The sequence below is a fragment of the Erpetoichthys calabaricus genome, chromosome 9 (assembly GCF_900747795.2).
Source record: "Erpetoichthys calabaricus chromosome 9, fErpCal1.3, whole genome shotgun sequence".
Lineage (NCBI taxonomy): Eukaryota > Metazoa > Chordata > Cladistia > Polypteriformes > Polypteridae > Erpetoichthys > Erpetoichthys calabaricus.
The window spans coordinates 71387063-71401741 of NC_041402.2; the positions used below are offsets into that span (position 1 = coordinate 71387063).

General features: G+C 37.8%; 1 protein-coding gene across 1 annotated transcript in view; it reads right to left on the minus strand.

Annotated features, from left to right (window-relative positions):
• Nucleotides 1-8754, minus strand: part of e2f4 (E2F transcription factor 4) — an 81530-nt gene extending 72776 nt beyond the window's left edge. The window contains exon 1 of the mRNA XM_051931530.1: nucleotides 8344-8754. Coding sequence (XP_051787490.1) covers nucleotides 8344-8463 — 120 coding nt within the window. The 5' untranslated portion in view covers nucleotides 8464-8754. The remainder of the gene's footprint in view (nucleotides 1-8343) is intronic.
• Between the last annotated feature and the right edge of the window lie 5925 nt (nucleotides 8755-14679).

Genomic DNA, 14679 nt, shown 5'->3' on the forward strand with positions numbered 1-14679 from the left:
AAAAACAAAAAAATGGAAGTATGTGTGCTGGCTCAACTACCATAATAACTTGCATAAAGGAGCACTGCAAGTAAATTACGGTAAATCTTACAAAAGTAAGGGCTGAATATATAGGTTTTGGGGATCAGCCTTTTTTTTTAGTTAAAATCGGCCAATTCCAATTGGCGGCCGACTGATCGGAGCATCCCTATATGACACACACAAACAAATAATAAACATAGTATAAACCCTAAAAATAGTGTAGCACACTCTAGGAAGCAGTGAAACTTTGTGAGTGATTTTTTTTTTAATAAGGTCTAGTATTTAAGACTCATTTAACTTGCTTCTGTACAATGCTAAATACAAGCAGCATCTAACATGACTGAATGGCAGGATGCATATATTGTATGTGTGTACTTGTGGCAATGTTAACACACTTTTTCAGATACAACTGATTTTGAAAAAGACTCTTAAGCTATTCAATTCAATTCTTTATTGTCATGTGTACAAGTACCATGTACAATGAAATGCTTGCTTGCACGTGCCTCCGCAGACAGTGAACATAGACAAAAAACACACAATAAATAAATGAATATAAATAACAAATAAAACCAGAATACTAGGAATAAATAGAGACAGTGGCAGAAGTATATGTGCAGGTAGCAGTGGAGGTGACACAAGGTTACTGATTGTTCATGAATCCAATTGCAGCTGGGTAGAAACTGTTCCTGAACCTGGAGGTGTGCGTCGGAATGGACTTTAGTCGCCAAAAATGCTTTAGTTGCCTCACATTTTTATGCAATCGTTTTGTTCACCTCAATGAATTAAAGCTGAAAGTCTACACTTCAACTGCATCTGAGTTGTTTCATTTAAAATTCATTGTGGTAATGTACAGAACCAAAATTAGAAAAAATTTGTCTGTCCAAATATTTATGGACCTAGCTGTATATCTGCAGTATCTTCATAGGACATTTCACAACACTCTGCAGGCAAGGACACAGATGTCTCTTACTTCAGCCACAGCTTGCAAGGGTACTGAATGGATGCTTTCAAGTGTCCCATAACAGATAACATATTGGCAATTATTGATTTATCAAAAATCATCTTTAGTTAAATCCAGTAACTGCTGGACCTCATTTAGAGTCACAATTTGCGTTGCAATAGCTTAATCAAGAAGTGAGCTTGTTCTCAGACAAGAAATGGCCATATATAGACAGCGTGGATGCTCAATACTTTTGAAATGAGTCTACACCCTTCCCGAGAATTGGGTTTCTCAGTTGTGTCAAGCATGCTATAGCGACTCTCATTTGGTTGTTTTCCAACATAAAGTTTTAAGAAATTTCAAATGTTTCAATGTGTATATGAAACAACCTGCTGAGCTTGGAGTTGTGAGGTGAGAATTTGACAAAAGGTCAACACGTTGTGCTAGTGGATTCATCCCATGGAATGGACAGGAACTGTTTTCTAGGAAAGCTTGTTGGGCATTTGACTTTTATTATTTTACTGTTTATATGTCCTGTCTGTTTTACCTGTTCTTTCCTCCTTTTGATAAAAGCATTATAATTTTTGTGTTATTAACCTCTGTGGATCATTTTTGAGTTTCTCTACAATCCATTCTATCTATCTATCAGTATAAAGGGGTGCCTGGATGGAAAGAGGTTTTACCAGTGACAAGGCAACATTGAAGATGATAGAGCTACCAATCACAACTGCTCCCTAAAATTGTCTCTGTGGTGTGGCAGATAAAAGGACACAAGACTTGAACCAGTATAGACAAAACAGTAAGGAGCATTTTCTTTACATTCCACTGGTATTTGCGTTTAACCTTTGATCATATTTGGGCATTTGTGTTAATTAAAGTGACAACCTTTGCCTCAAATACCTCCTCCTGTTGCTATAAATAAGGGGCTGGAGCAATGGTATATTGTAGATCTGTCAATGTTAAGGACCTGGATTTCATGCTTTCTTTGTGGTGCCTGCACATTCTATATGTGTCTGCATCAGTTTCTCCATGTACTTTTGCTTCCTCTAATATGACAAATCATAAGAGTTGATTACATTTCAAAGAACCCAAGTGTAACTAAACATGGATGTATGTACCCTGTGATGACTAGTGCCTGAATAGTGCAAAAGATAATGTAGTAAAGAAGGTGGTTTAAGAAAATGAGTACATGGTCACATGGCCAATATACAGTAGTATCACTCCCTACATAACAGCTGCAATTCTCTTATCTTGCCACTGCAAAAACACTGATAAACAAGCTTAGAATGAGACCGATTTAAAAAAAGCAACTGTGGATCCAACTTTCTTTATAAAGTGAACCATTTCTATTACCCTAGGTTCTTGTCTATAAGCCGGACTCGTGTATAAGCCGGAGACCAAAAATCATACGAATTTTTAAAATAAAATCTTATCATAGATAAGCCGGACTCATGGATAACCCGAACGTACTATAACCTATAACTAATAGAAGGGAGGGAGGTCAGTGGTCTCACTCGCACTCATTTAATTTCTTTAAGGGGGGAGAGAGTGTGAGATATTGGCGTCTCTCTCACTCCCCGCATGGCGCGGCCGGAGCGCGTTCTTTCTGCTCTGGGCGTCGCCGAGTCAACACGCGCGCGTAGCGGTCATTTAAATTGTGATTTTATATGTAAGCATATTTAAATATATATCGCGGATTTTTTGCTGGTTCGCGGATTTCTGCGGACAATGGGGTCTTTTAATTTCTGGTACATGCTTCCTCAGTTGGTTTGCCCAGTTGATTTCATACAAGGAACGCTATTGGCAGATGGCTGAGAAGCTAGATTGCTTACTTTTCTCTCTCTCTTGCGCTGACTATCTGTGATCCTGACGTATGGGGATTGAGCAGGGGGGCTGTTCGCACACCTAGACGATACAGACGCTCGTCTAAAAATGCTGAAAGATTATCTTCACGTTGCTATCTTTTGTAAAGCTGATTCCTGAAACGACATGCTGCACAGTGCTTCGCATACTTAAAAGCTCGAAGGGCACGTATTGATTTTTGACTGAAAAACAAACTCTGTCTCTCTCTCTCTCTCTCCCTGCTCCTGACGGAGGGGGTGTGAGCTGCCGCTTTCAACAGCTTTGTGCCGCGGTGCTTTGCATACCTAAAAGCCAAACAGCACCATTGATTTGTTTGCTAGAGATTGTTTTCTCTATCTATGTGACATTCTGTGCTCCTGACACACACTCCTTTGAAGAGGAAGATATGTTTGCATTCTTTTAATTGTGAGACAGAACTGTCATCTCTGTCTTGTCATGGAGCACAGTTTAAACTTTTGAAAAAGAGACAAATGTTTGTTTGCAGTGTTTGAATAACGTTCCTGTCTCTCTACAACCTCCTGTGTTTCTGCGCAAATCTGTGACCCAAGCATGACAATATAAAAATAACCATATAAACATATGGTTTCTACTTCGCGGATTTTCTTATTTCGCGGGTGGCTCTGGAACGCAACCCCCGCGATGGAGGAGGGATTACTGTATAAGCCGGACTTATGTATAAGCCGATATTCTATTTTTTTCATTTTCACAACTTTTTTCCTTAGATAAGCCGCGGCTTATAGACAAGAACTTAGGGTACTTATTCATCTTTGTATCATTCCCACACTATATAGTCTGCATATATGTTTAGGTTTTTTGGCACCTCTAGTCTAACTATTTGTGTTTATTCTTTATTTTGGATTAATTACCTCCCATGCCAAAAACAAAAACTAGCATGTTGTACTTCTTATGCTGCTTATCCACTCATATGAGAATCACCCAGGACCAGAAATGGGTAGACAGAGGCATTACTTGAGCACTGATTACATCAAAGCAAGTCACAAAACGCTTGTGATCTTAACCAGTTAAAGATGAGAAATTTATAAGGTGCATATTTTATCTTATGCCTTTTTTATTTTTTCATTAAATTGTTTTCTGCTGTGCACATTGCGGGTTTAATTTAATTCATAAATATACAGTATGCCATCCTGGCTCATTATAATTTTAAATTTGTGTTGAATATTGCTATCAGCTCATACATTTTAGAACTGTCTTTGATCCAGTGTACTTTTGCCTATAATTTACTGTGCAAAACAAAATACTAAAAAAAGAAGCATGTACACGCATTAAGGCAGCAATGCTTTGACTACTTATCTTCTACAAGATTATACATGTTTAGTATAGTAAGTGACTGGGATGTCACCACTTCATTGACATTTACTCCGACCAGTGCAGATATTTGAAGGAAGAAACCAAAGAAAGTTCAGAGGTGGTTTTATGAAAAGTTGAGGGAGTAAAATATGATATATAAGATGGGATACAAGATAAGTCTGTTTTTGCCTGCTTCCTGGTATTACTGGTAAATATGACAACAAATGGCAATGTTTAACAGTAATTCAAGAACACAAATACGGCTACACAAATCTGTATACAGCACATCAGGTTTGGATCATTTAAAACATAGCAAACATCTTACATTAAGGTTTAGGTGCATTCAGGTAGCTTGCCTATCTCCACTAAACCATCTGTCCATTATCCGAGACCACAGTAACAGTCACATTTTTTACCGTTCTTGCCCAATAGCTAGCAAAGTTGGTCTTTGCTTTTCACAGCAGAAGCAGTATGCTTGAATTGAGAGCAAGGGGGAAAAAAAGACAAAAACAAGAACAGAAGAGACCCATCAATAGGGGAGTCAGCTAATTTTAAAAAAGTGATGAATGAGCAAGAATACAGAGTTTGAATCTTGCATGGACAACAACCTCTATCAGTGGTAAGGGCCATGTAAAATAAATTAAGTTACATATACCTGTGTACAAGCAGCAAGCTCATGAAAACAGCAATTATATGCCCTGTGTTTCTTCTCAGCCTTAAATTACTTAACTCCAAATTTTTTTCCATAAGCAAAGTTCACTTTAAACTTTAAATCTGATAAAACTTGGTGTGGGCTAGGTTAGTTTTTAATTTTTTGACCCAAGAACCATTCATAAGATCTCCAGATGAACACAGTATTTTAAGAAGGTACATGCAAAGACATTAGGTCACTTATGTTATTTTGTAAAAAGGTTTTTTTTTCCCCAATTTAATTTGGCTGCACATGAATTGTATACAACCATAGAATAAATGCACCAATTTACATGCTGCATTTAGATTTAACAGCAAGGGAACAAATATGCCTGTAATTAGCAGTGACCAGTGGTAAAGATTCAATTAATACTGCTGTTACTGTACATGACCACCTAAATTAAACAAGAGCTTAGCTTAAGAGAACAATTAATTTGTAACAAAAGTATTCATTTTGTTTATGTTGTTGTAATGAAAAACTGTTACTAATGTGATGCAAGTTTTGCTGGAGTTCAGATAACTTCTTCAGAGACAGGAAAACATTTCACCATATCCTAAAAAGGTGCAGCAAACTCAAGTTACTTTTTACGAAGAAAATGCTGGTGCCCTCGGTGATTTAGCTCTCACAAACTAATCAAAACACTACATAACATTTTCAAACCCACTGTAAACCATTACATTAAATGCCTTAAATAAAACAGTATGTTGAAAACAATTCCCCCGGAACTCTTGCTGATAAGCAGCTTCACTTTTATTACCACATATAAAACATGACCAACCAAGCTTTGTCAAGAACCTCAAAATAAAACCAAGACACATTTTAGACCTTCCACACAAAATGAAATATATACAACTTTCCATATCTACAACATCACCTGCATGAAAGTGACAGAGCACACCAGGCATATAACAGTAAAACAAGCAATACAAAATCTAGATCAGCAATACTTGTTACGTGAAAAGTCTGAATTTATTTCTGGAAGTACTGCATATAGAAATCAGTAATACAACATGAAAAAACATTTACGGTTACATAATACAACACAACTTTGTAGTAAAAATGAAACAAAACAACATATGATTCAACATCAAGGCTTAATAAGGTCAGATTTAACTGTAGGGAAATCCTAAAAACCATGCATTAAAAATGAGCAGTAATTTCAAGATGTTTGCGAGTGTGTGGGGATTTGGTTTTATATAACTTTGTGATGCTTTGACAGTCTGTTCCATGCTAATGATTAGTTATATATATATTATAGACAAATGCATGTTAACTGAGATTATCATCACTGTAAGAAGCGAAACCTTTACAAAAAAGTCCAGCAATGATAAATCATTAGTACAAAAAGTGAAACTACATTTGTTCTTCTCAGTTAAAGACAAAAATCAACCTGTCCAATGAGGCACACTGAGCACCACTGATGCAGCTCAAACAACAATTTCTCAGACTTGTGCTTAATTTAACAATAAATCCACAACTATGTAAATTATAATACATCTTATTATAGTAGAACAGAAACACATGAATATTTGTTGCTTAAAAAAAAATAAGTATTTTTTTTTTACAGTGCGACTACTCCTTCCCTTACCCACAAATATATTGCTGTAATTTTGTTAATTATTTTTTTTCCTCTTAAACTTGAAGTACCTTCTGTTGGAAAATATTATTGTATTATTTTTATCTCAATGCTGTATATAACTAATTCTTTAAAAAGTAAAATCAACACTGGATGTGGATGCAAATTGCCTTTTTTGTTTGTGTTGTTTTAGCACTCCCTACTAATAATTCTGCGCTTTGGACACTACAGTTGGTTTAAAACAATTTAAATGATAGATATCAACATTTGATCAATATATGCAGCAGCATACGCACTGCTAAAATAAATTCTACATTTCATACTGATGTATAATTGTGTCCGTTCCAAAGCACTACACAAGTACAACTGTTTACTTATTTCAACATTTAAAGCTGCAGCAGGTGAAGTGACTTGTTCAGGATTAACCAGTAGAGTGTGTAGAAGGTGAAAATGTGTCTACCTCTCCCCCTCTCAACCATGACAGCACAAGCTTTGCCACCTGAACAGAGGCAAAGAATAAGAGATAACTACAAGTAAAAAGTCACAGATATTATAATATTAGTACCATTCTACATTTGAGACAGCCTTACATTATTTTTAAAACAGTCCCAACATCACAATTGATGCCTTACACATAGTCATTTAACAATAGCAACAAACTAAGCTCATTTAAACCTGTTATGATACCTCATAAAAACATCAAAATCATAAACGGTTTAATAATTGACAAGTAGTTGCCCAAGTATGTTTTATTCTAAACAAGTAATTTTTCCTATCTATAGTAAAAAAAAAATGTGTGTGTGTGTATATATATATATATATATATATATATATATATATATATACACAATATCTATATATATCTCCATTTAGAAAAGGATGAACAGTACACTGTGCTGGTAAAGAATTTTAATATGCTTGTGATGTTTTCATTATAAAAGGGGCCTAATAAAGTAACAGCTGTCAATGACCTATAACAGAAAACGGTCTTACTTCCAAATTGTCTTATTCTCTTTTAGTATAAACTGCTTGTTGGCCTCACTAGTGGTTGGCTGGGGCTCCGTTTTATTTGGAGCACTTGCGTTTTATACACAAGTCGAGTTTCAGAATCTTACGGAATACTTTGCATTCACCAAATAATGAAACAACAGTCTGATGCTACACTTTTAGCGAGCCATCTCCTTGCGCAGAGGAGTACAACAGAAATGGCAGAACGATACCCTGACAACTTTTAAGGGGTATCAAGATGAGACACTCGGACAACTGAGCCATAAGATAACTAAACGAGCTCGATTTACTGAATTCTCCGTTTTGTGGGCATTCTTGTGCTCTAGCGCAGCAGTTTAAGTAACCTTATTCTGTAACATTTCCTCCCGATCAGAAGCCAAACATGATCCTGGCGCGAGTATTCCAATCAGCTGATGTCAAACGAAAAATTCAATCTCCCTACCTTTCTTGAAGTATTGCCCACCAGTCCACATTGACTACAACACGCTTTTATCAGAGACTCCAGTTGTGGAGGGGATTCCCCCCACCAAATAAAAATGATCAGCCATTAGCAACGACATTTTAACTGGTATTCTACTCCACTGTGCAGCCCCAATGGTTCCGGACAGGCAGTTAAGTAAATATCTGCGGGTTTATATTGGGGATGCTAAAGTGAACTGTCAGGATGCCCAGCAGTCAGATCCAAGTAAATAAACACCACCAGCAAGTAGCCATGCGACTAACTACAGGCGGATACATGCGGACATCATTGGATCCAGCCCTCCCATGTTTATGTTTAAATGTCCTTTCCTATTAGCCCCCGAAACCTCCGCCCACATCTGTACGGCCTCCTTGAACAGCTGGGTCCCCCGACAGCCACGCCATGCCAGTAGGCCGCTGCTCCACTGAGTTGCCAAGATTACACGAGCAGCCGGCATCCCGTCCCCCGTCACTTACCACTTTGAGATCCAAAACCCCGTCTTTCGCCTCCTGCAAAAGGGTAACGAATTTAGTGGTGAGAAGTCCAAGGCTCTTCTCGTGTCTACTCGGCGTCTGGGGCTGCAGCGGTTCGGCCATGAGGGCCTGGTGTAGTGTCCCTTCAATTCAGGTCGGTTCGGTTCCGAGAAAACAGTGTGGATGAATACCCGCCGGTCGTTCACACGAAGTATATGCGGCCAGTCTGAATTCAGGGTAGGGGAGGCTGTGCTAGCAGACAGACAAATGGGGTCCTTTTCTTTGTCGTGGATCGGTTCGACCCGGTTGACCGGCTAAGGACCCCAAATCCAATCGGCCTGCTGCAAACCGGCAATGCGGTGTGTGGTGTGGAGCCGTTAGGGCGCGCTGCACGCTGGGATGGATTTGAACTATAGGCACCGTCGCCAAAGTACAACTTGTGAAAGGACACACAAGGGATCATCCCACAACTTCCTCATTTATACAAGCACGAACAAAAATATCGCGGCGCGGAGCGGAGCAACAGAGGTATTATATTACTGACATTACTCAGAAGTGATATCCGTAAGCTATTTTGGCAAAAAAAAAAAATCACTGTCATTTTATATTACCCCTATATACCAGACAGCGAGTATGTACTTTTTGTAGAGTCAGTATGTTATCTTTGTGATAATGTGAGTTTTCCCCATTAACTCTCCTATCAAATTCCTTTAGCCCCAGTGTTAGGTTCATTGGTCTCTAAAGTTGGCCCAACTTAGCTTTCGCGTTTGCATTGAGGTGGGAGCAGAATATTTTACTCACTTTGAGAAATTGGCGTTGCATTCAGCGTGTCAGGAAAAGGCACTGGTTCATCACAACTGTGAAATCCATCCATCCATCCAGTTTCCAACCCGCTGAATCCGAACACAGGGTCACGGGGGTCTGCTGGAGCCAATCCCAGCCAACACAGGGCACAAGGCAGGAAACAATCCTGGGCAGGGTGCCAACCCACCGCAGGACACACACAAACACACCCACACACCAAGCACACACTAGGGCCAATTTAGAATCGCCAATCCACCTAACCTGCATGTCTTTGGAATGTGGGAGGAAACCCACGCATACACGGGGAGAACATGCAAACTCCACGCAGGGAGGACCCGGGAATCGAACCCAGGTCCCCAGGTCTCCCAACTGCGAGGCAGCAGCGCTACCCACTGCGCCACCGTGCCGCCAACTGTGAAATCGAAGAATCATTATCAAAAAAGTCTTAAGACGCCAACGTTTGCGGTGTTCCGTGGAAAAGTAACGATTTAATTCACGAGGGAGAAGTACATCATAAACACGAACAGATGCATCAGATATTTGAAATACTAAAATGTGCTTCAATTCAAATGTTTAGTCTAAATATTCTCAATTGTAATTGAACAAAAGTAATACAATATTCGTAATCACCGACATTGAAATAATCTAAAACGATACCCCACATGCTTAGGTTTGATATTAATCATTTTCAACCTCCTGGGAGTGGCTCTTTGAGGGCTAGGACCAACAATAAAGAAGTAAATTTTTAAAAAATATTATCACAATCGTGATCAGCAGTCTCGAAATAGCATAAAATGGCACTCCATGGCCTATATTACTTTTTTTTCTAAGTTTTGCTTATACAGTATCTCATAAGGGGGTGGGTGAACCTCTGGGGTTGGTCAGGGTCGGATTTCCCATAAGGCAAACCTAGGTCATGGCCTAGGGCACAACAGTCAGGGGGGGCATATATATAACAACAACAACATTTATTTATATAGCACATTTTCATACAAATAATGTAGCTCAAAGTGCTTTACATGATGAAGAAAGAGAAAAAATGACAAAATAAGAATTAAAATAAGAGAACACTAATTAACAGAATAAAAGTAAGGTCCGATGGCCAGGGAGCACAGAAAAAACAAAAAAAACCTCAAGACAGCGGGAGAAAAAATAAAATCTGCAGGGGTTCCAGGTCATGAGACCAGCCATGAGGGCCAGTATGTACAGAAGAAATAACAACCAAATATTTACAGTTTTTTCAGTATTATTTTGAAAAGGCAATATAAAATTCTGTTTTTTAAATTTACATCCATATACATTAAATAAATTGAGCGGTACATTTACATTGCCCATCTTTACAGCTTGCGCTGTCTTGCTCAGCGTAAACCATGTGTTAAAGGAAAATTCCAGATTTGGTGTTACAATAGTGATTCCAAGTGATTCATTACGCTCATATCGCTTGACTTCTACATATCTACTGATAGTAGGTACGTAAAATATATCATTACTACTTTTATATAATGTTTAGTTTACTCAGGGCCGTAAGCCTGAAAGCCGTAAGTAGAAAAAGTTGACAGGGGTGTTCGCCAAATTATAAGGGGGGCTGAGATTTTTATTACAGAACATGAAACATACACAACTTATGACTTGTTTATGCAGCATCATTTAATGTGGTGTAATGTAAGTCTGACACAAAATGCAGAAGATTTCAATAAAATTCTATAATGTCATATGATAATCAATGTAAATCTTTTGCATTTATTGTCAATTTTATTTGCTGTTTTTCGTATCGAATATGCCATCTGGGTAAATAATTTGAACTAACCAAAGAAGTAATCATCGTACCGCGTATGGGTTATGTGGGCTATTTTGGTTATTTTTATGTTTTTAAACTGGTTTTAAAGTTGTGATTTTAAATGTATTATTTTTTAATAAAAATTAATTTATTAAAATTATTATTATTTAAAATCTTGATTACTTCTTTCATATCAGCTAATCACTTGTTTGGCACGCCACCTATAGTTCCAAAAAATCCCGAATAATAAGTACTTGTAGTCTTAATTTATTTTCGCATAGCATTCAAATGGTTTATTCCATAATTTTTAATTCCCACAACTATCTATTGCGTATCGTCTTTTCAAGACAAGATTTGATATTTTTAAAAAAATTTTGTAAATGTGGTTACGCATGGCCCAGAGTTTACTGGCTAATCATAATTGAAAAATAAAAAACAATTGGCATGGATTGTTTGGCTTTTTTACACAAGGACAATTTTTTCAGGAGTGGAAATGAATCAACCAAAAAAATCACCATCTGGGGCAGAATTCAGAAAGAGAGCAACACTGAAAGTGCAGAATGAAAAGAAAAGCAGCGAAGTCTTGAAACAATGGCTGTCATCAACTTCCCAGCATGGAAATTCTGAAATTCAGTCACAAGGACAAGATTTTATTGAAGATACTCAAGAAATTGAAGTTGTAATGGAAGAATGCAATGAAAAAATGAGGAAGTTTCAGAAGCTGCACAATTTGTACATGTACATCAAAAGGAGGCTTCCCCTGAACTTGGAGAACAGGAAAGAAACCTGCTTTTGATTTTGAAAGATGATCTGGAACCCACTCTATGCGATGAACTTGTCCATCTGAAATCTCAAATAACTGATTGCAATATTGGCAAAATAAGCTGAATGCCCTTACACTTCTTTGCATTGAAGATTTAACAAGATCTGTCAACTTCAATGAAACAACTGAAGCCTTTTCATGGACAAAAGCACAAAGGAAGAAATTCTAGTAGGTATTTAAGACGACTTGAAGAAATTCAATGGAAAGTTTTTTTGTAGGTGTTAATGTTATGTAATTTCATAAGTAGTGTAGTTTTGAATAAAAAAATATAATGTGGTTCAAAGATTATAAAGATTGTATTAAGTGCTTATATGTTTCAAAAATAAACTATTACATATTAAATTGAAAATTATAAATCAACTTTTTGAGGGGTGGGGATGGGGGCGCAGAATTATGTGCTTTGGCCTAGGGTGTAGAAATGTGTAAATCCGGCCCTGGGGTCGGATAATCATTGTTGAAGACACCAACTGGTTTACTCCTTATTATAAGGGTGAAATTTTGTGGACTAAATGTGGTTCAAAAAATTTTTATTGTGGCTAGATGGTCAAAAATAGGGGGGAATCCCAAAAAACTTGATGTCTTGTATAACTAGACATCAAGACGAGTTGTACGGTATATCTTCTTGTGGGGGTTTTGTCGTACTCGTGAGTCAGGAGGTACGGACAAAAAAACAAAATGATTTCAAGGTTCATAAGTAATTCTTATGAAGATAAAAATGGGAAAGGTAAATAATAATATTTTTTTTGTTGTTATTTAAGCAGCAGGGCAACAGCAACTAGCAATCCCGTTTTTGTTGTCAAGCACTGGGCCTTGTCTGTGGAGACTGTGTTTTCTGCATACAAAATGTGTTTGCACAGTGAATGATATCTGGGTAATGTTAATGGAAACATCATCTTGCACAGGTACCAGCTCTCTATAATTAGAAAAAACAGGTTTGGAAAATGGATGGATGGGTGGGTTGATAGTCACTTTGAAAACTACTGCTCCATTATCACACTCTGCTCTGCTTTTCATCCATTTCTAATTTATTTATATTTTTTAACTAATTTTGATTTATTTCTTGTTTTGGTAGTGTAAAGTTAATAATTTGAAAACCGTAACCTTTCATAGTCATAAGTACCAATACACAAGCAAAAATGGTACATATGCATGTTAGAGTTTCTTTTTTCTTTATTTTATTTTTTTTATTAAAGACAGGGCCAGCTCCATTAGAACAAGCCTGCATTCTAAAAACTAAAAATGCCAAACTGGTTCTTCAAAGCGATGCCACAGGGGAACCAAAAGTACCATTTACATGAAGGTTCCAGTAAGAACCCTTTATTTATTTATTTAGATCTGTAACAAGTTCCATAAATAACTATGAACAGATGATAACAGATTTGTTATATAACAATAGGTTCCTGATTTTAAAGGACTGTTTGTGCATACAAACACACAGGCTAAGTTCAGGTTTTCTTGATCTGTCAGTATCCTGGTATGTATCATACTACTCATTAAAGGTTTCTGTTTTTTCCACATGTTAGAAAGCTGAAAGAGCCAATTTCATATGTAAAGAAACCTTCCCAGAATGAAATTGTCCTTTGTCAAGCAGTGGTTTTATGAGGAAACACACAACCCAGTAGAAAGCCATTACAGAACCAATAGTTTTAAGGCAGTGGATGAGACTCCAGCCCATGCTAATAGTTCTTTACATTTATATAGCGCTTTTCTCACTACTCAAAGTGCTTTAGTGAGTGGGGAGCCATTTCAACCACCACTAATGTGTAGCATCCACCAGGATGATGTGACAGCAGCCATTTTGGCACCAGTACACTCACCCCACATTAGCTGTTTTAGGTCCTGAAGTGATGAGAGAAATAGCCAATAAGAGACAGGGGATGATTAGGGGGGTAGAATGACTAGACCATGGAGGACAATTTAGCCTAGACATCAGGATACACACTGCTCTTTACGAAGGATGCCCAGAGATCGTTTATGACCAGAGAGTCAGGACATCGGTTATATGTCTCATCTGAAGGACAGCTCCATTTTTACAGAGCAGTGTCCCCATCACTGCACCTGGGATTGGGATCCACATTCAGACCAAACGGTAAGCGTTTCCTGCTGGTCTCACCATCACCTCTTTCAGCAGCAGCCCAATCTTCTCCAAGATAGTCTACCATCCAAGTATTGACCGGGCCCGAACATGCTTAGCTTCAGGTGGGTGACCTCTTCTGAAGTGCATGCAGTATGGCTGCTGGATTGTAGAGTATGGTATACTAATAATTATTATCCATTAACATTTCTACTTGTTTTGTGCCTTTTTGAAAATTGCAATGGATGGATCAATGGATTATAATTAATTATTCACAAATGACTCTGTGGCACAGTGTGCTTAAGGCAGTAACGCCACTTGATATGCCATTTTTACTGTATTTGCATGGGTTCTATCTCTGGGTACTCAACTTTTCCATGCACATTCCCAATTATGTTTTGGTTAAATTAAATGGTGATTTCAAATTTGTCCAGTACAGGAGTATTTGTGAGTGCACCCTGTGAAGGATTGAAACTATGTCTGGGGAGAGCTGTTTCCTGCCTTGTACCCAGTGTTAGATTCTAACTCCCTGACCCTGAACTGGATTAAGTGAACTTGAGAATGTCATCCTACGTTATGTTACATTACTTTGTGGGCAGTATGATGGAATAGGAGGGTTTGTAACCTTACTTCTGGGTAAATTCCTCAAACTTACCTCATTGTCTCTTCTTATGGAAGCAGGCTGCACATGTTAGAAATTTCCTTCAGAGGTCAACTCAGACAAACTTGGTATAAGAATCTAGATACTGTTACGCAATGGGCATCTGAAGATTACCTTCTATGCTCAAATAAGGTATGCAATATTTTGCCTTGGCAAGAGGGGGCACCATTGCTAACAGTACCAACTCTTTTCTCCTTTGC